We start from the raw sequence: 26429 nt of genomic DNA, 5'->3' as shown, positions 1-26429 counted from the left end.
AAGTTCCCTTCCCCACAGACGTCTGGGGATATGTGTCCCTGAAGCTGTCTTTCCCTCTTGCTTCTACCCTCCACTCCTAAAAACTATGCATGACCTTCCAGCTAATGCTGGCAGGACACAGAGTGGGATTATGTGCCATGTGTTTCCTCTTATTTTGAGGAAAGTTCTGCTCCCTGGCAGTGGGTAAATTTCTCTTTATCAAAGAGCTAATGCATGGATGTATCATCAAAGAGATAATATATGCCTGGCACACAGTAATCTCCCAATTCATGCTAGCTATTAACATTATTATAGCTCATTTGTCCTCCCTGACCAGAGGGCGTCCCTCCTTCTCCCCACAGCCCTCCTTGGGCTGGAAGTACAAGTAACCGTATCCATTCCTGCCAGGGAGCTGTGTGAGGCTTGGTGAACTTACAAGGATCTCCTGGGGTGAGAGGCTCCGGGCCATTGTCATCTATATCTCTCAGTAGGTTAAAAATCTCACACACCCTTGGCAGGCAGGACTCCCTCATATTTTTTTAAAGTTTCCATAAAATAAGTCTCAGGAGTATCCTTAGACATCGCATCCAAAACCTTAAACTTCTAAGACACAGATTGTTTCCTAAACCCATCCTCTTGCAGCTGATATCTTTCCTTCTAGACCAGTGGGCCCACTGGCCAACGCCCACCAGAGAAGAGCAGTTGCAGTCATGACACCTGATAATCCTAACTCTTTTCCTTTGGCCCAGGCAGCCTATCCTTCCAGCTAGTGATCTGTTTTGTGGCTCTGCCAGGAGCTGACATTCTAAACCAGACCCACTTCTTCAGGTGAAGCGAGATATCATTCAAGTTGGATACAGAGCATTCAGTAGCAGAAGCAGGGGAGGGTGGGAATGAGAGAGAGAACAGCTATTGAAAAGAATCAGGATTCTCTGGACAATATCAATCCTTAAATTGACATCAGGCATTCTTTTCAGGGTCTCTGGAAACCCAGGGGTCTGTACCTAGAGGTGTATTCAGATAAAGATTTGTTTGATTGTTTTTGGACAGGCAAAACAGGGGGAAGGAAGATTCTATGGAACAGATAATCTAGAGGAGGTTGGTGATGGATTGAAAATTGAAAGTCAACCCTGTCAATGTGTTTATTTGATTTCTACATTTTCCTCCCCCCTTTATTCCCACTCCTCCTCCCCTTCCCCCAGACTGACATAAATGAAACCCTGATGGCTATTTCAACTGCAACCTTTCATATCCAGGGAAGCCTAAGCTTCCCAGCTGCCGGCCAGCTCTGATCCTCTAAACCCAGAGAGACCAGTTGGTCAGAGTTCTCAGGGATGGCAGACCCCAAGTGCAAATTTGGCTTCTGCTACCAACAAACTCTGATCATGGCAGATCACTTAACTTCTCTGGGTATTGGCCTTAATATTAACTTCCTCCTCCCACCTCCACACACACCACCCCAGGTGAGAGTAAGAAGCATCCTGAATTTCACGAAAAATGATTCTAGAAATTCACCTTTCCATTTCCCAGTATAATCACCAGATCAGAATGTAATCCCCACGAGGATTAGCTTGGTCTTGTGTGGGCCAGTCCTCTTCACTGTTGGCCCGGGCAGCTGTTCAGTCATCAGCCAGCAGAGAGAGTGCGAGTGGGTGGGTGCCGCTTAGCCCTGCTGCTGAGTGCACGACCCATTGTGATAACAGCAAAGATAATTTTCCAGCTTCATTGCTTGTCTGAGGGCTTTGTGTGTACCTCCAGATACCACATGGTTTAAAACTGTGTCAGTCCAGGGAGTTCCCTGGTGGGCCAGTGCTTAGGACTCTGCACTTTCACTGCTGAGGCCCTGGGTTCAATCCCTGGTCAGGGAATCCCACAAGCCAAGTGGCACAGCCAAAAAATAAAAATAAAGCCGTGTCAGCCCAAAGGAACTGCATCCAACCTGCTTAGAGTTCAGTATGATGGCGAAGGGATGTCTAGCATGTAGATAAAACTCAAAGGCCCTCAAAGTGGAGACTAATTGATGACTTGAAGGAAAAGGCATAAATTCCTGTTAAGTATGGCTCAACTCCCTTGCTCTCCAGGTCCTCCCAAAGCCAGAAATTTGGTTTTGGTGGTCATTACCTGCTCAGTGTCATTAAATTCTCTGGTAATCTGCAGGGATATGTAATTATGCTATAGTTAGTGATTGTTCACTAAGTAAACCCTTGGTGTAGTTACCATGTAAGTCAAAGGTATTTACAGGGTATTTTTTCTGCCTGTAACTCAAAGCCTTACCGAAACAAATTGGAATTGCCTTCTGGAGGCCGTTGTTATAAATTACAGACCCAACATCTGTCCACATCTGCAATGTCTAGACAGCCTGTCTCAGCTACAAGAGAGGGGAGAGATGAACGAGGAAAAGCAAGGGAGACATGAGGAGTGGCAGAGGAAATCTCAGATTCGCACAATTTTTCTCTGCAGAGGTTTACCCAGGTGATTCCTGTGCTGGCTTCTGAAATGGGTCTGAATCTTCAGAAGCCTAACATCAAGCTCTGGAGGGTTCAGGACCTGACCATCACCCCTGAGTGGGTTGGCAATGCAGCCACTTCCTTTGGGCCACATCTCTGACCCGACAGGCTCTCAGGTCACAGTGGAGTCTGGAAGTTACAAACACAGGGACTGATGACGTTCAGGTCAGGAGAGTTGCCTGGTTCTCCAAATTCCCTCCATCCCCCCACCTGCTCCTCCCTGCCTCTCACCCCCACCTGGCTTAGCTTTTGGGGGGTGAGGCATTCATTTGCCTGCCTTTCCTGTGGTCCCTCTCCTGCACCCCCATAAGGAGCCTGCCCATCAGCTGAGTGATTGTATTTTTTTACAGTTCCTAGCACAAACCTTCTCATTTATATGTAAAGCAGCCATTAGTCATAGCTCCGTTCCCACACACTGCCTGATGTACAATCACATTTTGCAGCGGATGAATCTTTCCACACAGCTGCTCTGCTATGAATAATCCGTCTCCGGGCCCATAAATCAGAAAAAAATCATGCACCTCGTTCGCCTGATCCTTACACAAAGTCATATATTTTACATGAGGACGAGCTAAATATTCATGAGTCTTAAAGGCTTTTTTCATAGGCACTTGTTGGGGTTGTTTTCTACTATTGGGGGGATACCAAGGTTGTATTTAGGAGAACCAGGGGTTTTAGAGAAGAGAGAAGAAGAGGGGAAGGAGAGAGAGAATCTCTGTGTTTGAGTGTGTATATGTGTGTGTGTGTGTGTGTGTGTGTGTGTGTGTGAGAGAGAGAGAGAGAGAGAGAGGGAGAGAGAGGGGGGTAGAGAGAGAGAGAGAGAGAGAGAGAGAGAGATGAGAGAGAGAGAGGTTGAGATTCCAAGCTTATCTCTTAGTCTAGGAGTCATGCGGGACAAAGGATGCTCATGTGAGGTCTTAAAAACATGATATATACTTGTTCACCTGAGCTTCTATCCTGCTCAGAGCCATGAATATTGCCTCCCTGACCTTCAAGTTCATTTCATAACCTTTGCCCTCTGACCTGTGCAGCAGTGACTTTGGCCCTTCTAGGTGTAGGGAGGTGCCTGGGAGCCCCACCCTGATTTGATAAAAGCAGAATTCAGGGTGAGGGAGGAGAGACGTGGGAAATGAGCAGATACAAAGAAAACCATTCTGATGCTAACAAAGCCTCTGGACCCACACACAACTTCAGGCCTCCAGAAGCTTCCTGGGGTTTTTGTTTATACCCCATTCTGGTTCCAGAGAGCATTTAAGGTAGTTTTCTTCAGCCTCTGCTTTATCTCCATCCCCTGGTCTATTTCCCTCCACTCACCCTCTTAGCCCCCCAGGCCCTGATCCCTGCAGTCTGCTCAGAGGGCCCACGTGCTCTGCCAGGATTACTCTCCCTGCACAGCCCTTCAAACTCCCCCTCTTTTCTGAAATGCAAATTTTGACCCCTCCAAGAAGCCTCCTTCCACTATACAGAGGAGAAGGAGTTACTTGCCTTGCCATGCAAGACCCGCTTGCTTTCCCTAGCTAAACCACTTATCACACCAACTCGTCTGCTGGCAGGTACTTTTTCATTTTATTCTGGCATTCGCTCAACATTTGTCTGTGTGTTCAGTGACGCTGTCTGTCTGACTCATTAATGCTGTGGTCTGCAATGGAGATGATGATGTGTCCTCACTTCCCTTGAAAGGGTAGAAAATTCTTCATCCTGGATTTCACTGACTAGATGAAGAACATATTGCTATTTCTAGGTAGATTTCTTGGATTTAGCTTTAGATTTAGCAACATATATAAGCTTCTCAGACCCTTTCAGCCTTCAGCGGATGATGATGACTTGTGTTCCAGTAGCTGTCCTCAGATGAAGAACTGTCCCCAAACTGTAGTGGCACCTCTGTGGAGAAAATCACTTCTCTGTTTAATCACTTCCATGCCTCAGATGGGCAAACTGAGGCATAACCTTGGCAAACTACTTTCTCAAGACAAATCAAGAGGAGATGACAGGAAGTTGCAATTGCAGGCTAGTTAACTTGTATGATTTTGACTCAGGGCATCAAGTTTTTCCCACCAACCCCCAGGGTGAAAGGCCAGGCATCAAAGCCTTTTCCCATTTCTCCAAGTTCCACGGGTTTACCCTCTCTGCTACCCTTTGCTTCTCTGGCTCTCAACACACTTGCTAACGTTCAGAAAGAATTAAGTAAAAAACCTGCCAGAGAGGAGGAAAAAGTCCAAACTATCACAGATGGTCGGCTCGCAAATTTAATTTAAAATCATTCTTTATTATCCAAAATATTAAAATTAAAGCTATAATGCCCAAAGGAAAACACAGATTAAAACCCCCTATGTTTCACAGCCTCTTCCTCAGGGGGTCCCCAAAACACTGAGTAAGAATGCTTTGAAAAGAAAGCAGGCATGCAGGAGCAAAGAGCCAGCTGTAGATCATTGAGCCAAACTCTCAATGAGTGACCCAATCAGCTTCCCTTAAAGCCAAACACCAACTGTTTCATATGCAATTAATGATTGCCCTGGCAAATGAAAGTGCATCAAGTCATCACAGGCATCATTGAATGAGAAGACACACAGCAGTCACAGGTAGCTCATCCCTGGCATCTACATAATGATATTACCAGGCTAATCTAGGCTCAGAGATTTAATTCTGCAAAACACCATGCACTAAATATTTATATTCATAAAAGGGCTAAGGGGGGGAAAAAGCCCACGTGCTGCCTCTAGGCTCCCCATTTGTCTAGAATAGGCTGCTGGCTCATTTGCTGGGGTGTATGGTTGGGGTCAAGGGCATCAGTCATGTGTCAGTAGAATTCCAGTGTTTCTGGCCCCAACTTCACCCTTTGAAAAGGTTCATTGCTGGATTGGGTATTTAGAGGTACCCAAGAGAAGGCAAAGCAGAAAAGGAGGCCCCCTCATATATCAGCTGAAAAAGGGGCAGTAGAATGGATGAGAACGTCTGTTCTCCTTTCTCTGGTGCAAAAAAAAAAAAAAAATGTCCAGAGAAAGATCAGAGACTGTTAGACTCATTCCTTACAAATTTCAAAATTTCAATTGCAGATATAGTTCCAATTTTTGGTACTACCACACTTGAACTGTAAAACTGAAGAAGAGAGTCTTTCCAAATAGTCATAAATAAACCAATGCTGATGGAAAGAACAAGTGTTTTCTTTGGCTTTTTGGATTTGTCTCCGTTTCCTCTGCTGGAGCCTAATTCTGAACTATGGCCCTTATTCAAATGTTCTTTGCAGTGCGCTCCTGGGCCTGACACCTCCAGCATACAAGGCACAGGACCTAATGTGGCCTGGCGTCAGGGGTTGCCAGGATCATTTCTGGGTCCATCCTGGAGACTCCTCCTCTCCTCTCCCCACTCCCATCTCAAACCCAATTCTTTTTTTTTTTTAATTGAAATACAGTTGATTTACAATGTTGTGTTAATTACTGCTATACAGCAAAGTGACTCAGTTATACATATATATATTCTTTGCTATATTCTTTTCCATTATGGTTTATCACAGGTTATTGAATATAGTTCCTGACATTGTTGTTTTAGCCATTCTATATATACCAGTTTGCATCTGCTAATCCAAAACTCCCAATCCATCCCTCTCCCACCCCTCTTCCCCTTGGCAACCACCAGTCTATTCTCAATGTCCGTGATTAATTTCTGTTTCATAGATAGTTTCATTTCTGTCACGTTTTAGATTCCACATATAAGTGATATCATATGGTATTTGTCTTTTTCTGACTTACTTCACTTAGTGTGATAATCTCTAGTTGCATCCATATTGCTGCAAATGGCACTATTTTGTTCTTTTTTATGGCTGAGTAGTATTCCATGGTATATATGTACCACATCTTATTTATCCATTCATCTGTTGATGGACATTTAGGTTGTTTCCATGTCTTGGCTCTCGTGAATAGTGCTGCTATGAACATAGGGATGCATGTATCTTTTTGAATTATAGTTTTGTCTGGATGTATGCCCAGAATTGGGATTGCTGGATCATATGGTAATTTTATTTTTAGTTTTCTGAGGAAACGCCATACTGTTTTCCACAGTGGCTGCATCAACTTACATTCCCACCAAGAGTGTAGGAGGGTTCCTTTTTCTCCACACCCTCTTTAGCACTTGTTATTTGTAGACTTTTTAATGATGGCCATTCTGACCTGTGTGAGGTGGTACTTCATTGTAGTTTTGATTTGCATTTCTCTAATAATTAGCAACGTTGAGCATCTTTTCATGTGCCTATTGGCCATCTATATTTCTTCTTTGGAGAAATGTCTCTTTAGGTCTTCTGCCCATTTTTCAATTGTGTTGTTTGCTTTTTTGTTATTGAGTTCAAACCCAGTGCTTTTAATCCAGCCCCCTCTGCCCTTCTTTCTCCTTGGCAGAAAATGCAGATGATGGAGCCTGTCGGTTCCCTGTGCACACCATGACTTGGAGCCTTCAGCAACTTTTCCAGTGCTCTGCATATTATAATCGAGATGAGATCAGCTAATAAAAATGACTTTGGTTACAATCCAAAAAGATTAACCAGCCTTAAGGGTTTCAGGGCTATGCATTACACTTTTCAATTTTCCTACAGTTAAGCTAACGACAAATACTATTGACAAATAAACTGCCAGATCTGCTAGCTGAAGCCCTGCCATGGCAAGAGTGTGTTGTTCTGCTGCTGAGTGATTGTCTAGTCACTGCCTGCTTGTAAGGTCCAGCCTGTGAGTTCTAACACGCTGGGGCACTGGCACTCTGGCTGCCTGGCTGAAGGGGCTACGAGGAATGGTTGTTGGCTTTGCTTTTAAAAAATAATTTTAAAAAAGGTGATAGGGCTTCCCTGGTGGCGCAGTGGTTGAGAGTCCGCCTGCCGATGCAGGGGACACGGGTTCGTGTCCCGGGCCGGGAAGATCCCACTTGCCGCGGAGCGGCTGGGCCCGTGAGCCATGGCGGCTGAGCCTGTGCGTCCGGAGCCTGTGCTCCGCAACGGGAGAGGCCACGGCAGTGAGCGGCCTGTGTACCACAAAAAAAAAAAAAAAAAGGTGATAATTCTGACTCTTGCCCTCCTGCCACCTCTGAAGAATATTCCTGGTTTCCACTGATTTATTGACCTCCTGCTAGAGAAAATCCAAGGTGAGGAGACCTATATTTTCGTGAGGCACAACTACAACTCATTAACTAATTTGGAGTCACAAATCCAGGGCCCAATATAACTAGACCTAGCACTAATAAAATCTGGGGATGCACCCAAGTGTCTCAGTGAAAAACCCCTCCCACACAGATGCTGCTAGAGGTCTATGGAGGTCAGACTTCACCCTGCCTGACTGCCCTGGCATTGGGAAGAATAGAAGGCTGCAAGATGTTTTGGATCCTGTCTACAAAGCTAAGGTCCAATTACTTCTCCAGATATTTCTATTACGCAGTGTTGGAGAAGAAGACAGCAGGAGAAAGGGCTAGGAGAGGAGAACTACAAAGGGAATAAAGATCATTGTTACCATTTAATGAGAGTTTACCATGTGCCAAGCACTGTGGTAAGTGCTTTCACTCAGTAATTTACTTAATCCTCATAATAATCTTATGAAGTAGACCTGCATTTTACAGCTGAAGAAACCAAGGCTTGGAGAAGTTAAATAGCAGTTCCAAGAATTGCACGCAGGTTTTGGTTGCAGAGCCTGTGCTCTTTACCACAAAACCAATGAAAACTGCCAAATGATTATAAGTATAGAAAGTATCTTTCTATAACAGAATCTAAATTCTGATCTAGGGATTTCCCTAGTGGACCAGTGGTTAGGATTCTGTGCTTCCACTGCAGGGGGCATGGATTTGTCCCCTGGTTGAGGAAATAAGATCCCACATGCCACGCAGTGCGGCTAAAAAATAAAATAAAATAAAATGTAAAATAAATAAATAAATAAATTCTGATCTAGGTTAGAAACAGGACATCTAGCCTCAGTCATGCTCACTTTGATACAATGTTTGATCTTCATCAAAATCAAGAAATATCTGACAAGAACCCAGGCTCCTGGGCCAAATGGAAGAGTAAGAGAGTGCTGTTTCTCCAATTATGAGAAACAGAGGACAGTCTTTAAATCATTGGAGAAGCTTGTTAAAAATGCATTTAAAAATGTTAAATTCATGGGCCCCACGCAATCTTCTTGATCAAAATCTCTGAGTAGGAGGCTCATGAGTCTACTGTTTAACAAGCTCTCCAGATGACTGTGCATCCCCCAAAGGAAAACTGAAACCATGCACCTCAGATTGGGACTTGAATCCACGTGTCAGGACTTGAAACTGGCCAAAACCCACAGTCTTCCAACTGAGATCACACACCTGGTTTCAGGACTTAATGAAGCTCAGGTTCTTGATGTCTCACTGCAGAAAGAATTCAGTGAGAGACAAAGTGATAGGTAAGAAGTGGATTTATTTAGAGAGAAACACGCTCCACTGAGTGTGGGCCATCTCAGAAGGTGAGAAAGGCACCAGGGTATGGGGTTGTCAGTTTTTATACGAGTGGATAATTTCATAGGCTAATTAGTGGGAGGAGTATTCCAGCTATTTCAGGAAGGGGTGAGGATTTCCAGGAATTGGGCCACTTCCCAATTTTTGATCCTTCTGGTTGGTCTTGGAACTGTCAGGGTGCCTGTGGGTGTGTCATTTAGCTTGCTGATGTGAGTGTATACTGAGGTTCAAGGTCTAGTGGAAGTCGACTTGTCCACCATCTTGGACCCATATGGTTCTAATCAGTTTATGTCATGTACTCGGCTATGTCATTCTTTCAAAGGTTGTGCCCTGCCCCTTTCCCTCCTGTTTCAAAACCATTGACATGAACTATGAACACTGCCCTCAAATAGTTTCTAATCAAACCCAAGTCCCCTGCCCTGGCATCCAGGCCACTAATCTGACCCTAGGCAGCCCTCACCTCCTTCACTGTCCCCCTCCCTTCAGTCTTTCATATGTACCAACTGCATTTCTTCCTCCTGTCTGTCTTTGTTCTGTTTCACGCTGGTCCCCCACCTGTGCTCGCCCCTCAATCTGTGTTTGGGTTTTATACACCGTGGCCTGCTATGACCTCTTTTTCTCTCCTCTCTACCTTTTTAAAATGTAATTTTTGTTTAAGTATAACATACATACAGAAAAGTACACGGACTAATAAGGTTACAGCTCAATGAATTTTTTCAAAGTGTATATACCCATGTAGCCAGCATGAAGTCTCTCTCTTTTTTTAAAATACAAATTTGACTCTAAATAGCACTGAAGAGTAATTTAAGTCTTTAGTCTCTTAAAGGGGCAGCAAGAAAGGGAAATTCCACCGTACATCACTCTTTAAAGACCTCTCCTTATAGAAGCTTCTCCCCACCGAAATCTCTCTCCCTTCTTCCCTTCCTTTCTTTCCTCTCACGTATTTATTAGGCACCTACCATATTATGTGCTGGGTTGATAATGATGAACAAGATATACCTGGGTCCTGCTTTCATGACACTTACAGTCTCGTGAGGGAAACAAATGAAACACAGGAAGGAAACAATAATTATAAATAGTGACAGTTGCTCTGAAGGGATTAACCGGGTGCTCTGATGCCTGGAGGGTGAGGAGGTGAGGGGAGAGTCTGAATAGCAAGGGCAAAGGCCCTGAGGTGGGTGGGACACACCTTGGCTCAAAGCAGGAATTCTTTCCTTTCTCCTCTGACTTTGGTGGCCTCTCTTCAGCCCTCTCCTCCCATCTTCACAACCTCTTCTTTTCCACCAGAAGCTTTCTACCTTGTCTGCCTCTTTTTATAGGAACGATTCACCATTTTCTCTCTTACAGCATAATAAAGGTTCATCAACACAAACCCTGACTGTTTAGTGAGTCAGGGAAGGGGGAAGAATGTGAACTTGCACTTTCTTTTTTTTTTTTTGGTTGCATTGGGTCTTCGTTGCTGCACGCAGGCTTTCTCCAGTTGCAGCAAGTGGGGGCTACTCTTTGTTGCGGTGTGCAAGCTTCTCATTGTGGTGGCTTCTCTTGTTGTGGAACATGGGCTCCAGGCAAGCAGGCTTCAGTAGTTGCAGCACACAGCCTCAGTAGTTGCGGCACACGTGCCCTAGAGTTCACGGGCTTAGTTGCTCTGTGGCATGGGGGATCTTCCCGGACCAGGGATCCAAACCGTGTCCCTCCACTGACAGGCGGATTCTTAACCACTGCGCCACCAGGTAAGTCCCCGAACTTGCACTTTAATTTCTTCGTTTCTTCCTTTGTTTCTTTCCCCGCTTCCGTCCTTCCTTCTGAAACCGTGCACCTTAGATTGGGACTTGAACCCATGTGCCAGGACTTGAACCCAGCCAAAACTCAGACTGGGACTTGAACCCATGAGGCTGGGACTCGAACCTGGCCAAAACCCAGTCTTCCAACTGAGATCACACACCTGGTTTCAGGACTTAATGAAGCTCAGGTTCTTGATGTCTCATTACAGAAAGAACTCAGTGAGAGACAAAGTGATAGGTAAGAAGTGGATTTATTTAGAGAGAAACATGCTCCACTTAGTGTGGGCCATCTCAGAAGGTGAGTAAGGCACCAGGGTATGGGGTTGTCAGTTTTTATAGGAGTGGGTAATTTCATAGGCTAATGAGTGGGAAGAGTATTCCAGCTATTTCAGGAAGGGGTGGGGATTTCCAGGAATTGGGCCACTTCACACTTTTTGATCCTTCTGGTTGGTCTTGGAACTGTCATGGCGCCTGTGGGTGTGTCATTTAGCTTGCTGATGTGAGTGTATACTGAGGTTCAAGGTCTAGTGGAAGTCGACTTGTCCACCATGTTGGACCCATTTGGTTCTAATCAGTTTATGTCATGCCCTCAGGCTATGTCATTCTTTCAAAGTTTGTGCCCTGCCTCCTTCCCTCCTGTTTCACTTCCTCCCTCCCTCCCTCCTCTTTCATTTTTTCTTTCTTTCTTTTTCTTTCTTTCTTTCTTTCTTTCTTTTTTCCTTCCTTCCTTCCTTCCTTCCTTCCTTTCTCCCTTCCTCCCTTCCTCCCTCCCTCCCCCACCTTCTTTCTCTCTTTCTCCCTTTCTTCCTTTTTTATTTTTTCCCCAGAAATGTTTGAACAGGATTTATCTACCTACTCATTGGAATCAACACTCAGTCCATCCTCAATGGAGTTGTCCCTGATCTAAGTCTACAGGAAGCCTCTGAGTTGCCTCCTTTTTCTGGTTTCTCACAGTTGTCACTGAGACTTACAGAGGTGTTCTGTTCAGGAACTCAGAGGTTTAGAATCAAGAGGTCTCATCAGTGGATTTAGCAGCTCCACTGCTTTGTTCCCAAGCTAACACTGTTACCACCTGGCATTAAAGGGAGGGGACAGCACAGTCTGTGCCCAAAAGGGTTCGGCTGTGAGCCATTCAGATTCTCACCTACCAACAATGACTTGATTTGTTACAAGCACAAACAGAACTGAGCACTCAAGTGTGGCCCTCTGTCATCTGGCTTTCTTCCCCCCAACATCAGTGTGGGCCCTTTGTGCCCTCTGACCCTAGAGGGAGGCAGAGCAAGTCCTTCTACTAGTCTCTTCTCTCCCTTTCCACCTCCACCACACAGCATATCCTCAGATCCTGTTTCAATTCTGTCTGCCATGGTCTGGCCTCTTCTCTGAAGAACTGCCTCAGTCAGACTCCCTGACAGGTGACTGAAGTAGAGAGAATGTTGGGAGGTGAGCCCTAACAAAATAATTAGATCTTCCAAAAGCCCAGCTTTACAACCCTTTGCACTTTTCCAATATTATGTGATATAGCATCTAATTCTGTTAAATTCCATGTTCTAGAGAAGGTGAATAAAACAAATTGAAAAAAAAAAAACAAATAGGGCTTCCCTGGTGGCGCAGTGGTTGAGAGTCCGCCTGCCGATGCAGGGGACACGGGTTCGTGCCCCGGTCCGGGAAGATCCCACTTGCCGCGGAGCGGCTGGGCCCGTGAGCCATGGCCGCTGAGCCTGCGCGTCTGGAGCCTGTGCTCCGCAACGGGAGAGACCACAACAGTGAGAGGCCCGTGTACCGCAAAAAACCAAAAAACAAAACCCAAGAAACAAATAAACTACTCTTCCATACTGAGATTCAAGTTAAGGCCTCAAAGCCAAATCTTGGTATATGAATCTTTTTATGTCTTCTCTCTGTCCCAGTCCTTGACAAAATTCTGTCCAGTCCTTATCATCATCATCACCACCATCTAACATTTACTGAGTCCCTACCATGAGCTAGGGCCTGGGCAAAGTGCTTTATGTGCATCTTTTCATCCTGGTCCAGCTAAACCTGGACTGCTAAGCCTGATCCAGGACAGTGGTTCTGCAGGTCGATCTCCAGGGCTGTGCTATGAATGAGGCAGACCCTCAGGCCAGCACTGGAGCCAGCAGGGAGAACCCAGGGACTGGGGATAAAGTTTAGATACGTTGCTCTCTGACAGTTGGGACATGGTTGGGATAATTCTCTGACAGAGACTAGAGAGTAGAATTTGGTCATGTGTCCACTTAATAACTAGGAGAATGATACTAGCTTAGGATAGGGGAAGTCTGAGCTCAGGGAAACCTTTTTTTTTTTTTTCTGGTCTTGAAATCTTTTGCATGTTTAATTTTTATTTATTTTTATTTTTTGGCTGTGCTACGCATCATGCACAATCTCAGTTCCCCGACCAGGGATCGAACTCTCGCACCCTGCAGTGGAAGCGTGGAGTCTTAACCACTGGAGCGCCAGGGATGTCCCCTTATTGAAGTATAATTGATTTACAATGTCATGTTAGTTTCAGGTGTAGAGCACAGTGATTCAGTTATATATATATATATATATATATATATATATACACACACACACATATAGGTATACACACAAACACATATATATATATGTATATATATATTCTTTTTCAGATGGTTCCCTGTGCTATGAGGTAGGTTCAGGAAAGCTTTGAGATCAGAAGTCAGTAAGGAGCCTTATGACCTTATATACTGCAAGCTACCCACATATTCATAGCTGAAATTATATGAGATTTATATCAATATAATCCAAAGGATGGGGGAAAGAAGTTGGTGGTGGTACAAATGAAATATAAGTGGCCATAAGTCAATATTTTTGAAGCTGAGTAATTGTTACAGGAGAATGGGGAGCAAGAGAATGGTCATGTCCCAGGTCTCGGACTAGTTCCTGGGATGGGCCACTAAGTGAGGGTCCTTGGCATTGTGCAGGGAAGAACTCAAGAGTGAGCCATAGTAAAGTGAAAGCGAGTTTATTCAGAGTTTATAGTAAAGTTCATAGTAAAGTGAAAGTGAGTTTATTCAGAGACCACATTCCATGTGGTCCATCTTAGAAGGTGAGAGCAGGGACTTCCCTGGTGTCCCAGTGGTTAAGACTCTGTGCTTCCACTGCAGGGGGTATGGGTTCCCCCAAGCCACACAGAGCAGCCAAAAAAAAAAAGGTGAGAGCACCCCTGGGGTATGGGGTTAGTTTTTATGGGCTGGGTAATTTCGTATGCTGACCAAGTTGGAGGATTACTCCAACTATTTAGGAGAAGGGTTGGGGATTTCCAGGAATTGGGCCACCGCCCACTTTTGGGCCTTTTATGGTTAGCCTTGGAACTGCCATGGTGCCTGTAGATGTGTCAGTTAGCATGCTGATATATTACAATGAGCATATAACGAGGCTCAACATCTAATGGAAGTCTAATCTTCCAACATCATGGGCCCAGTTGGTTCTAACCAGTTTTTGTAGTATTCTGTTTTTCTTAATGGCTGTGTCATTCTTTTTTTTTTTTTTAAATTATTTATTTATTTATTTTTTGCTGTGTTGGGTCTTTGTTTCAGTGCGAGGGCTTTCTCTAGTTGCGGCAAGCGGGGGACACTCTTCATCGTGGTGCGCGGGCCCTCTCACTATCGCAGCCTCTCTTGTTGCGGAGCACAGGCTCCAGATGGGCAGGCTCAGTAGTTGTGGCTCATGGGCCTAGTTGCTCCACGGCATGTGGGATCTTCCCAGACCAGGGCTCGAACCCGTATCCCCTGCATTGGCAGGCAGATTCTCAACCACTGTGCCACCAGGGAAGCCCCTGTGTCATTCTTTTAATGGTTGTTCCCTGTCCCCTTCCCTCCTGTCTCCTAATGAGTAGAAGGAAGTTCACTATATTCTTCTCTTTATCTTTCTATGTGTTTGAAAGTTTACATAATCGAAAGTTACACACACACACACACACACACACACACACACAGTGCCCTTTCTTTGTGCGCATGTTTACTTCCAGGTGTTTTCTTTTCCTCCCTCCTTCCCTTCCTTTCTTCTCTTCTCTTCTCTTCTCTTTCTCTATTTCTTCCTTCTCTTATTGTTAGTTGTTTTGTTATTGTTTCTCAGGTAAGGTGCCTTTATTTATTTTTTAAATGGCAGCCTGTTTTGGCTGTGGTAAGGACAAACCAAGTCAAATGGGGCCACTGAGAAAACGGTTCCTTGGACCCTAGGGGCAGTAGTGGTAGAAGGGACAATCATCAGACAACCCCAAGAAGACAAATATTCTGGGATAGGGAGCTCAGACCTCTGTGAAATAGGAGAGAAGGGGGAAGGGCACAAACTTTAAAAGAATGACATAGCCCAAGGACATGACATAAACTGATTAGAACCAAATAGGTCCAAGATGGCGGATGAGTCGACTTCCACTAGACCTTGAACCTCAGTATATGCCATTGTAACACATCAGCAAGCTAAATGACACACCCACCAGCACCATGACGTTCTGAGACTGACCATCAAAGATTAAAAGGTGGGTGGTGACCCAGTTCCTGGAAATCTCTTCCCCAAAATAGCTAGAATACTCCTCCCACTCATTAGCCTATGAAATTACCCGCCTCTATAAAAACTGACAACCCCATACCCTGGTGCCCTTCTCACCTTCTGAGATGGCCCACACTCTGTCTGTGGAGTGTGTTTCTCTCTAAATAAATCTGCCTCTTACCACTTTGTCCCTCACTGAATTCTTTCTGCGATGAGACATCAAGAACCTGAGCTTCATTAAGTCCTGAAACCAGGTGTGTGATCTCAGTTGGAAGACTGTGGGTTTTGGCCGGTTTCAAGTCCTGGCACATAGGTTCAAGTCCCAATCTGAGGAACATAGTTTCATTTGTATAGCTGTCCTGGCGCCCTCCTCTAAACTGCTGCCCCTCAGAATTGTTCCCCTCAAAAATTGTCTCTTGGGACTTCCCTCATGGTGCAGTGGTTAAGAATCCACCTGCCAATGCAAGGGACATGGGTTCGAGCCCTAGTCCGGGAAGATCCCACATGCTGCGGAGCAACTAAGCCTGTGCGCCACAACTACTGAGCCTGCACGCCACAAATACTGAAGCCCCTGCACCTAGAGCCTGTGCTCTGCACCAAGAAAAGCCACCGCAATGAGAAGCCCATGCACCGCGATGAAGAGTAGCCCCCACTTGTCACAACTAGAGAAGGCCTGTGTGCAGCAACGAAGACCCAACACAGCCAAAAAAAAAAAAAAAAAAAAAATTATTAAAAAAAAAAGTTGTCTCTTGCTATATGGAGGAGATTGCATTTGATTTAAGGGGTTATTCTTCAACATCAAAGTTCTGACTCTACCTCCCCCACAGCCACCCCCCAGTCTGTTCCCAGACCTCTCTTGGGCTGACAGCCTGGCTGTCTGGATTACTCTCTGTTTATCTACTGATTAATGTGCCTCATATGGAAGCTTCTTCCAGCTGCAAGGCCCCAGGGATTTCCCCCTCCCTGAATGACCTGCCCTGCCCTGCAGGGCTGTCTACATTCCACATCTCATCTTCCCCCACACCCCCATACTGTTGCCAAGAGAGCCCTGAAGTTAGTATATATTTTATGTTTTGTTTCCCTTACAAATAGAAAGCTTCCTAAAGGCAGGTCCTATCTCTTGAGATTCATTTCTTTTTCTTTAATATTTTATTTTTGGCTGTGTTGGGTCTTCGTTGCTCTGCGTGGGCTTTCTCTAATTGCGGCAAGTGGGGGCTACTCTTCATTGCAGTGCACGGCTTCTCATTGCAGTGGCTTCTTTTGTGGAGCACGGGCTCTAGGGCACTTGGGCTTCAGTAGTTGCAGCACGTGGGCTAAGTAGTTGCAGCACGCAGGCTCAGTAGTTGCAGCATGCGGGCTCAGTAGTTGTGGCACATGGGCCCTAGAGCATGCGGGCTCAGTAGTTGCAGCACGTGGGCTCTAGGGCACGCAGGCTTCAATAGTTGTGGTGCGCAGGCTTAGTTGCTCCACGGCATGTGGGATCTTACCGGACCAGGGATCGAACCCATGTCCCCTGCAATGGCAGGCAGCTTCTTAACCACTGCACCACCAGAGAAGTCCCGATACTATTGTTAATAAATGCATTTAGGCTCTGGGGTTAGACTACTTACAAGAGAATCTGTATTAATTATCTATTGCCACATGACAAATAACCCTCCAACTTAACAGCTTAAAATAACAACAAACAGTTATTATCTCATATGGGTCAGGAATTCAGGAACAGTTTAGCTGAGTGTTCTACCCAGTGTCTCATGAGGTTGTGTTCAAGATGTTGGCTGGGTTTGTAGTCACCTGAAAGCTTAACTGTGGCTGTTGGATCTGCTCCAAGATGCTTCACTCATGTTATTGGCTATTTGGTGCTGACTATTGGCAGAAGGCTTCAGTTCCTTGCTCTGCGGACCTCTCCACAGGGCTGCTTGGGGTTCCTCATAACTAAGTACCTTGTTTCCCCCAGAGCAAGTACTCCAAGTTGGTAAGGCAGAAACCACAATACTTTTTATAACCTAGCCTTGGGAGTCACCCTCCATCATTTCTGCAGTATCTCATTGGTTAAACAAATCAGCCCTATTCAGTATAGGAGGGATGTGAATACCAGGAGGCAAGAATTATTGGGTGTCATCTTGGAGGTAGACACCACCACGTCTTTGTTCTTCTTACTGCATTATATCAGGGGCACACAATTTCAATTTGCCCCATTCCTGATGATGTCCACCTTACTTTTTTTTTTGGCCGCTCCGCGTGGCATGCAGGATCTTAGTTCCCCAACCAGGGATCAAAACTGTGCCCCCTGCAGTGAAAGTGTGGAGTCCCAACCACTGAACTGCCAGGGAATTCCTGATGGTGTTCACCTTGATTGCTTGTTTAAAGTTATATCTACCAGGCTTCCCCACTGTGAAGTTACTCTTTTCTTTTTCGAATCATTAAGTATTTTGGGAGACACATCTCCATTATTCTTTGAGTACTTCTTTGTGTTCTGGCACAAAATGTTCTAGGCTCATCTTGTATTTTCCTTGTCCTAGCTCTGGAATCAGTTATTTCCCCAAGGAACACTGATTTCTTTTAGTGGAGACTGGTACTTAGAAGCTAAGATCTGGACGCTAAGTGTACTTATTGTCACTGGGTATTGCTGCTCCAAGACCCTCACAGTGGGCAGAGCTAGAGAATGTATGTATGTAACCAATCTCCCATTGCTGCTGCTAGCTCCTTCCGCCACATGGATGCCCTTACCACACCAGTTGGGCTCCAACACCCCATGCCAGATCACCTCTCAGCATGGACACCAACTTTGTTCTGCCCTATGTAATAGTTTTAAGACTAAATTATTCAGGAAGGAGAAGGTCCAAACTGAGCCCATCTTGATTGTATATGCAAATTATACGAAATTTAGAGCTATTAATTGTTAACATTTATTGAGTAGTTACTGTGTGCCAGGTAATGGTCTAAGAATTTTCCATGAACCTTCACACCAGCCCAATGAGATAGGAACTATTGTGGTCCCTGTTTTGCTCATGAGGCATAAAGAGGTTAAGTAACTTGCCCAAGGTCACACAGTTACCAGTGAGACATAGCAGAACTGTTTTATTGGACTTTTAGAACATATCCTTCAAAAGGAGGAGGTATCCTGTGTCCTCCACAGCATTTTTCTGCCGTAGGCCTGGAACACAGATATTGCTAAATGTCCTCTAGGGACAAACTGCCCCCAGCTGAGAACCACTGGTCTAGAACAACATTAATCGAACCTAAGGAAAGTTACTTCTTGATTGTTTGTGCTAAGAATGAAAGAAAGGGGATAAACATAATACAGAAGGGCAGAACATGCAAAACTCTCATTTCTTTGTGCAGCAGAGATTGCTGTTTGCCTATTCCAACACCCATTAGAAGTGCATTTCTTTAACCTTTCTCCTCCAGCTCTATATCCCACCTGCCTTTGCACCCATACTCTCTCCCTCCATTTCTGTCACTGGAGGCTAATCCTTCCATCTGGATTTCATTCTGTTTTTTCTCAGGACCTGACTCCATCATTATGCCCTCCTCTTTCTTTTATCTTCAACCTTTCTCTAATGGATCCTTTCTATCACCATTTAAATATGCTCAAGTCTCTCACTTCTTTTTATTCCCCAAGTTTTAATTTTGGAAATTTTATTTAATTAATTTATTTTTAAATTTTTTATTTTTAATGTTTTTTGGCTGCACTGCATAGTTTGCAGGATCTTAGCTCCCTGACCAGGGATTGAACCGGGGCCCTCTGCAGTGAAAGCACAGAGTCCCAACCACTGGACTGCCAGGGAATTCCCCATATTTAGTATTTTATTTTATTATTATTAGCTGTGTTGGATCTTCGTTGCTGCACGTGGGCTTTCTCTAGTTGCAGTGAGCTGGGGCTACTCTTTGTTGCAGTGTGTGGGCTTCTCATTGCGGTGGCTTCTCTTGTGGAGCATGGGCTCTAGGTGTGCGGGCTTCAGTAGTGGTGGCTTGTGGGTTCTAGAGCACAGGTTCAGTAGTTGTGGTGCACGGGCTTAGTTGCTCCACGGCATGTGGGATCTTCCTGGACCAGGTCTCAAACCCGTCCTCTGCATTGGCAGGTGGATTCTTAACCACTGTGCCACCAGGGAAGTCCCCAGAGCAGAATTTTAGAGTTTAAAAGATCTTAACCTCCCACCCAAACTGAACCCTCCTAGACAATCCTGCCTCTATGTTTTCAGACAATATGGTCATCCTGCCTCTATGTTTCCTTTGTCAGGACAGCTCTGATTACTAGAAAACTCTGAGTCTATGTTATTACAGTGTGGTTCAGGGAAAATAGCACAGTCCTTGGAGTCAAGCAGAGTTGGGTTTCAATCCTGATGATGTAATTTGCTGCATGACTTGAGTAAGTTATCTCCTCTCAGTCTCACTTACTTCATCTGTAAATTAGGGATAATAGTACTTGTTTTTACAAAGTTACTCTATATTAGAGATTATGATTGTAAAATACCTAGTGTAGTGCCTGGCATAAAGAGCTGATAAAGTGACAGCTGTTATCATCATCATCATAATTATTATCCCACCCAGTGGTCCTAGTTTGCCCTATAGAGCTATATACATATGCATTTCAGTACTTTCAAATACTTGAATTTAGCTGCCATGTTATTCCTAAGCGCTCTTTTTTCAGAGTAAGCATCCATCAATATTTTTTCTTTCAGTTATCTTGTCCTTGGCTACGCTCCTGCATATGATGTTTATAGAACATGGTGCCCATAACTGAATAAAGTACTCCAGGTGTGAGGACTTCCCTGGTGGCGCAGTGGTTAAGAATCTGCCTGCCAATGCAGGGGACACAGGTTTGAGCCCTGGTCCAGGAAGATCCCACATGCCTCGGAGCAACTAAGTCTGTGCGCCACAGCTACTGAGCCTGTGCTTTAGAGCCCGCAAGCCACAACTACTGAGCCCACGTGCCACAACCACTGAACCTGTGTGGGTAGGGCCCATGCTCTGCAACAAGAGAAACCACCGCAATGAGAAGCCCGGGCACTGCAACAGAGTAGACCCCACTCGCCGCAAATAGAGAACGCCTGCACGCAGCAATGAAGACCCGATGCAGCCACAAATAAATTTATATAAAAAATTAAATTAAAACAAAGCAAAAACCCCACAAAGTACTCCAGGTATGGTCTTAGTGCTTTAAAACAGAGTAAAACCATAAAACTCTATTCCCCAGACACTAGTCTCTTCAAGCTGCCTAGGATTGCTTTAGCTTTTTTGGCAACCATGTCACATACTGCCTTAGTCCTATGAGAAGTTGCAGGTAGTTTTCATATGAATGAGTTTTGAGTCTTCATTTTGCAGTAGTGTAAAACTTTTTTTTTTAATTCAAGAGTAAAACTTTTTATTAACTTAAAGTCTATTATGTATTAGGTATTGTGCTGAGTTCTGAGGATGTAGGGATGAGTAGGACAAAGTATCAACATACTAGAAATGTAAGCTCCATAAGACTGGGTCTATTGCGTTCACTACTGAATCCCCCCCATCTCTTGGCACAATGTCTGCACACGGTTATATGCTGTTTGTTGAATGAAAGAATGAATAAAATAGTTTACAATGGAAAATTTCCTTATAACCGAAAAGGTATTTCCCTAATTCACTTATTTTATAAACTCAGATATTTTGTACAGCGTATCACTTTTAGCCCAACCCTAGTGTTTTTTCCACTTAGGTTAAACCCAATTTCCAAAATAAATTCGTACTGTCCCTTTTAAGGCCAAACTAAATACTTACATGCTTTATTTATTGGATGGCCATTATATTCCACCATTAAAGGCCTTTTGCAAGTACCCATTTAACCCTTAACGCAGGGCTTACATCTCAGGGTTAGCAGTAGAGGCCATGGTTTCTGAGTGCTAAACACCCGAGAATTTCCTGAGCCGAGTTCTATTCGGCCCTGATTTACTGTGGATTAGAATAAGGTGACAGGCAGAAATGTGCGGCGATGACTTAGGAGGACCTTGAAATTCTGCATTAGTCTATAAGGTGCTGCTAGGTGCCCATAGGCCAAACGCCTCTAGGTTGAAATCCGTCCCGCAGACGCCAGACATATGAATTTTGGGGGCGTCCAGTTTTCTACAACCACAGTTAGGGAGGCCCTAGGGCCTTTGTCCTCTCACAGTTTTTTCCAGTACTTGGGCTACAGGTGAGGCACTGGTCGCCATCTTGATATCAATTGCCAGGCAAGACGCCACTGGCGTCGCTCGGTAACCACGGAGACACCGATGCCCCTCCCATTTCCCAGCCCTAGAAGCTGTAAACTACGATTCCCATACGCTGATTCTCTACTTGACTGCCCGTTGTCTAGATGAGGCTTGTCAGCCACCGCGACCCTACCGCAGTGAACCGCGGGAGTTGCAGTTCGCGGTGTGGCCTCATTTTTTCCGGCGGGAAGTCCCAGAACTACAAATCCCGTGAGCCAGGGGGCTCACGCACGCGCACGGAACAGCTGATCCTCCCTGGCCCCCCTGCGGGTGCCTGAGAGGTAAGAGGGCGGGGAGAAGGAAGAGGAGGCGGGATCCGGGCTCTGCGTTGGTTGCGGCCTGGCACCAAGGGGGCGGCCCCGGCGGAGTGCGGACTCGGTGGCCGTTGACGAGCATGGACCCGGCCGAGGCGGTGCTGCAGGAAAAAGCGCTCAAGTTTATGGTGAGGAGAATGTGCAGGCCGGGGAACGGTGGAGGCGGTGGCGTTGGCGGCGTCGCTCAGGCTCGGGTCTGGGCCGCCATCCCGCTGGAGGAGGGGGCAGCGGGACCCTGGGCCGAGGCCGGGGCCGAGGGCGGAGGCGGCTGAAGGGACGGGACGGGAGTTCCTGGGAGGTAGGAGGGGTTGCGGAGAGGACCCGGAGGTGGGGGGCAGCAGCTCCGCCATCTTGTGGATGAGAGGCCAAGTTACAGCAGGAGCTTAATCGGGGAGGGGGCTCTGGGCGGCGCGCAGGGCCCTGGAGGGAAAGGGGCGTAGGGACAGTTACTGAAGAGCGGAGGAAGCCAGGAGGAGAGACGCCGTGAGGCCGCTGGCAGGGCCTTCCTTGTGTGAGGGTTACGGGTGAGGCCCGGGAGAAGAGGTGCATTCAGGAGTGGGGAAGGGGAGCGCGGGATAGTGGGAGGAGAGATATTGGGAGTGGGAGGTGGGTGGGAAACGGGCAGCGCTGGATGCAGCTGGATCCAAGGTTAGAGGAGAGAAAGACAGGGCTGGTGGGAGACAGATTTGTAGAGTTAGGTGGGAGAGATAGCCTTTGCCTTCAGGGTACAATTCCAGGTTGGCCAAACTAATGTTGACAAACTCTGGAAAGGACTAGGCCTTACTTAGGAAGAAAAGGACTGGGGATGGGGATCTAGCGCTATGATGACAGTCTCTGAGAATGGAAGGGGGTTGACTAGGAACCAGAATTACAAATATCAGGAAAGGGGCTACATCCTCTAGTTTGAAAGGAGAAGACAGGAGAGGTTCATTGGCTGGGGAAACCTAGGTACAGGAGATTAGGGGCAAAATTAATAACTAATAGGGTAAAACAAAACTTAGTGCTAAATTGTAGAGATAGTAAAATGAGGGGACCGGATGCTGTGCTACTTTCTGGGAAAGGAAAGGCCATGGAGAATCCAAAGACCCATAAGAAGTGATAAGATCAATGGAGAAATTCAGGAGATAAAAGGGGAATGCAGGTAGTGAGGAATGGCTGATGTCAGGATTGGTAGTTTTGAGTTTTAGGTTGAAGCACAATATGAACTTGGACTGGATTTTGTGGGTGTGTTTAAATCCTTTGGAATCTAGTTCTTTAACTTTGAATCATGCTTTTCTGTTTTTGATATGTGTATGTTTGGCAAATTTGTGGAGTCTGATATTTGATGCTTTTAATCTGATGCTTCATTTGTATATCCTAGTTGTAAAACCAGACTTTGTGGTTACAGAATGATGGGATGCATAGACTTACTTCTGTCTTAGCAGGTGGACATAGAGACGTTGATATTACTTGCAGTCTAGTTTTGCTTTTTCCAGAAGTAATTGTAACCTGTCACTCCAAATCTTATTTCTTTTGTCAGTTATTTTGTGTCTTTGCCTGAGATACCCAAATTTAAACAAACATGGACATTAACCTAATTGAATTTAGGCTTTAAACTGCCCCATTTACAAGAATACTGGTCAAATTTACTATGACTTTACTTACTTTGTATTAGTACTTTCAGAAACACCTAACTAAAGTTCAAGTGTATCTTTAATAAAATTCTGTTAGGCCTGAAGAAGGTTCTTGAGTTTCTACCAAATGTTGAAATTCTAAAATATTAAGAAGAGGCTTTGAAATTTTTTTGGACTATAGAAGTGAGAGGAAGTTGCTTTGTATCTACAGCCAGCTTCTAGATTTGAGTCAGAAAAGTGGCAGTTGCTTATTTTTGTTTTCCTGCTTAGAGATTGACTCAATCCTAATCTTGACATGTATCAGGTTTATGGAATAATGTGGTTTAAAGATCATAAAGAGACATTATGAGATCATCTTCTTTACTCCCCATTAGACGTCAGCCTAGGAACATTTTCAACCAATTGATCTCTGCTTGGCACCAGTGAGTTGTTTTGATAATGGTCTCCTGATTGAGTTAAAGTTGAGCTAGAGATGGCCATGTAGTAGTTTACAGCTTTTGGGACGCCACACATTATTAAATGTTGAGTCAGTTTCCATAGGGAGAAACCAATTCTTCTTCAGTTTTACAATAGTTACTTTCATTTTTGACCTTGCCTGCTATTGTGGCTGCTGTTTGAGCAAAGGCCAACTGGAAGAGGGTCACCAAGAATGACACCTTAGGGCTTCCCTGGTGGCACGGTGGTTGAGAGTACGCCTGCCGATGCAGGGGACACGGGTTCGTGCCCCGGTCCGGGAAGATCCCACATGCCGCAGAGCGGCTAGGCCCGTGAGCCATGGCCGCTGAGCCTGCACGTCCGGAGCCTGTGCTCCGCAACGGGAGAGGCCACAACAGTGAGAGGCCCGCGTACCGCAAAAAAAGAAAAAAAAAAAAGAATGACACCTTAATAACTGAAACAGAACAGAGAGTTAGAGATTTTGTATTCCTTTTTAGCTCAGTAACAGTCTTATTATGAATCTAAGTCACAACTTGCCTTTGGTCCCATTTACCCTGTTATAACATGTCTGTTTCCTTAGTCAGTTGAGATAGGAAGATATTTTATTTGTGTTTGCACCTAGTAATTAGTGCACAGTACACATGCAAGGATTATCCTTTTAATAAAATTGAAGTTGTTGATAGTATTTGGCTTTATTTTGTCCTTATCCCTTCCTTCAGTTGTGAGTTGTGAATGATAATTTTTATACCGATGCCTGATTTCCACTGTTTAAGAAAATGTAGGGCTTCCCTGGTGGCGCAGTGGTTGAGAGTCCACCTGCCAATGCAGGGTACACGGGTTCGTGCCCTGGTCCAGGAAGATCCCACATGCTGTGGAGCAACTGGGCCTGTGAGCCATGGCCGCTGAGCCTGCATGTACGGAGCCTGTGCTCCGCAACAGGAGAGGCCACAACAGTGAGAGGCCCGCGTACCGCTAAAAAAAAAAAAAAAGAAAATGTAAAATTTGTTTAAAAAAGCAACATGAAATGATATTCTCTTTCATGAATTTTGTTCATTATTATATTGACATAGTACTTTGATTAGAAATTTTATAATAAAATCTTATCAATGAGACTGGTAATTCAGATTTGACCATAATTCACACATGGTCTAGACTTAAAGTTTACCTTTGGATTTTTGAGATATATCTATCTGTCTATCCTTCTGTATCCTACCTGTCTATATGACAAGTTGAGGGATGAATTTGAAGATTTTTTGTTTGTTTTGTTTTTATTTTTGGCTGCATTGCGTCTTCGTTGCTGCACGCGGGCTTTCCCTAGTTGTGGCGAGTGGGGGCTACTCTTCGTTGTGGTGCATGGGCTTCTCATTGTGGTGGCTTCTCGTTGTGGAACATGGGCTCTGGGTACACGGGCTTCAGTAGTTGTGACACACAGGCTCAGTAGTTGTGGCTCGTGGGCTCTAGAGCACAGGCTTAGTAGTTGTGGCGCACGGGCGTAGTTGCTCCGCGGCATGTGGGATCTTCCCGGGGCAGGGCTCGAACCCGTGTCTCCTGCATTGGCAGGCAGATTCTTAACCACTGCACCACCAGGGAAGTCCTTGAAGTTTATTTTTAAATGGACAGGATAAACCAATCCCAGGATCTTAGAACTGGGAAAATTTGACGCATGCATGAAATAATTTTAGGACATATAAAATAGTTTTTTAAAGAATTGAAAGATAAGTGAAAGTGTAAAGGGTAACTTGCTGTGTAACAAAGATAAATCTGTGGTTGACTGATGCATTTTCTGTTTCACTTGGTGTTGGCTGGGGTGCCAGCGTTTCTGGAATGTTCAAAATGGCCACCTTCTGTCATGGCTGGCCACTGGATGAAAGTTCAGCTAGCAGTAATGCCTTCTGTCCTACTTTATGTGGGCCTCCTTTCTCTAAATGGCCTTTCAATTTCCTTAAAGCATGATGCCTGGTGTCTAAGAAGGAGCATTCCAGGAGATAGGAAATAGAAACCAGTCAGCCAATTCTCCTAAGTCCTAGGTTTGGGAGTCGAGAATGCTGCCATTGGTCAAAGACAGTCAAGGCCAGCCCAGAGTCAGAGGGAGGGAAAATAATCTCTACCTGTAGACAAGAAGAGAGGTATGCATAAACAGAGAGAAACTGCTGGGGGCCATGCCCTTTTGAGACTGGCTACCACAGATGCTATTCTAGTTGGATGCTCAGGATAAAAATACAAATGGGATCAGCCAGATTTGTGGGTAATAACGCTAGGAATGCTTTGGAGGCATCTCTTTTTTGAGGTTAACTTCTTAAGGAGCTAACATGATCTCCTGCATGACTTGTCTTAATAATGTTACTGTAGAGATAATACTGGATGAATTGATAGGATTCAGGAACTTTTCTTTTTTGCCTGAGAACCATATGTATCTAAAAGCAAGAAACTGCATTTTAAAATAAGTATTCAGATTTCTCACTATGTTGGGCTTTTCTTTAAAAAGTGAGATTGATTACCAGCTGGTTGGATGGACATTTGAAACTAGTTCTTAGTTTGTCAGAATTTCTATATATCTGTTACCTGTTCTCAATTTAAATTAGCCTTCAGTTTCTTTTCTGAA

General features: G+C 45.0%; 1 protein-coding gene across 6 annotated transcripts in view; it reads left to right on the top strand.

Annotated features, from left to right (window-relative positions):
- The first annotated feature begins 21829 nt into the window (after positions 1-21829).
- The window catches only part of BTRC (beta-transducin repeat containing E3 ubiquitin protein ligase), a 181567-nt gene continuing 176967 nt past the window's right edge, over positions 21830-26429 (top strand). For 3 of the 6 annotated variants that reach the window (XM_082854905.1, XM_082854904.1, XM_082854901.1), the window contains exon 1: positions 21832-21907. In XM_082854905.1, coding sequence (XP_082711031.1) covers positions 21860-21907 — 48 coding nt within the window. In that variant the 5' untranslated portion in view covers positions 21832-21859. The other 3 variants (XM_082854906.1, XM_082854902.1, XM_082854903.1) reach the window with 3 other exon arrangements.

This window comes from Leucopleurus acutus (genome assembly GCF_964270905.1).
Source record: "Leucopleurus acutus genome assembly, chromosome: 14".
Lineage (NCBI taxonomy): Eukaryota > Metazoa > Chordata > Mammalia > Artiodactyla > Delphinidae > Leucopleurus > Leucopleurus acutus.
Note: the sequence above shows the minus strand (reverse complement) of the source record. Positions and strands in the feature narration are given on the sequence as shown.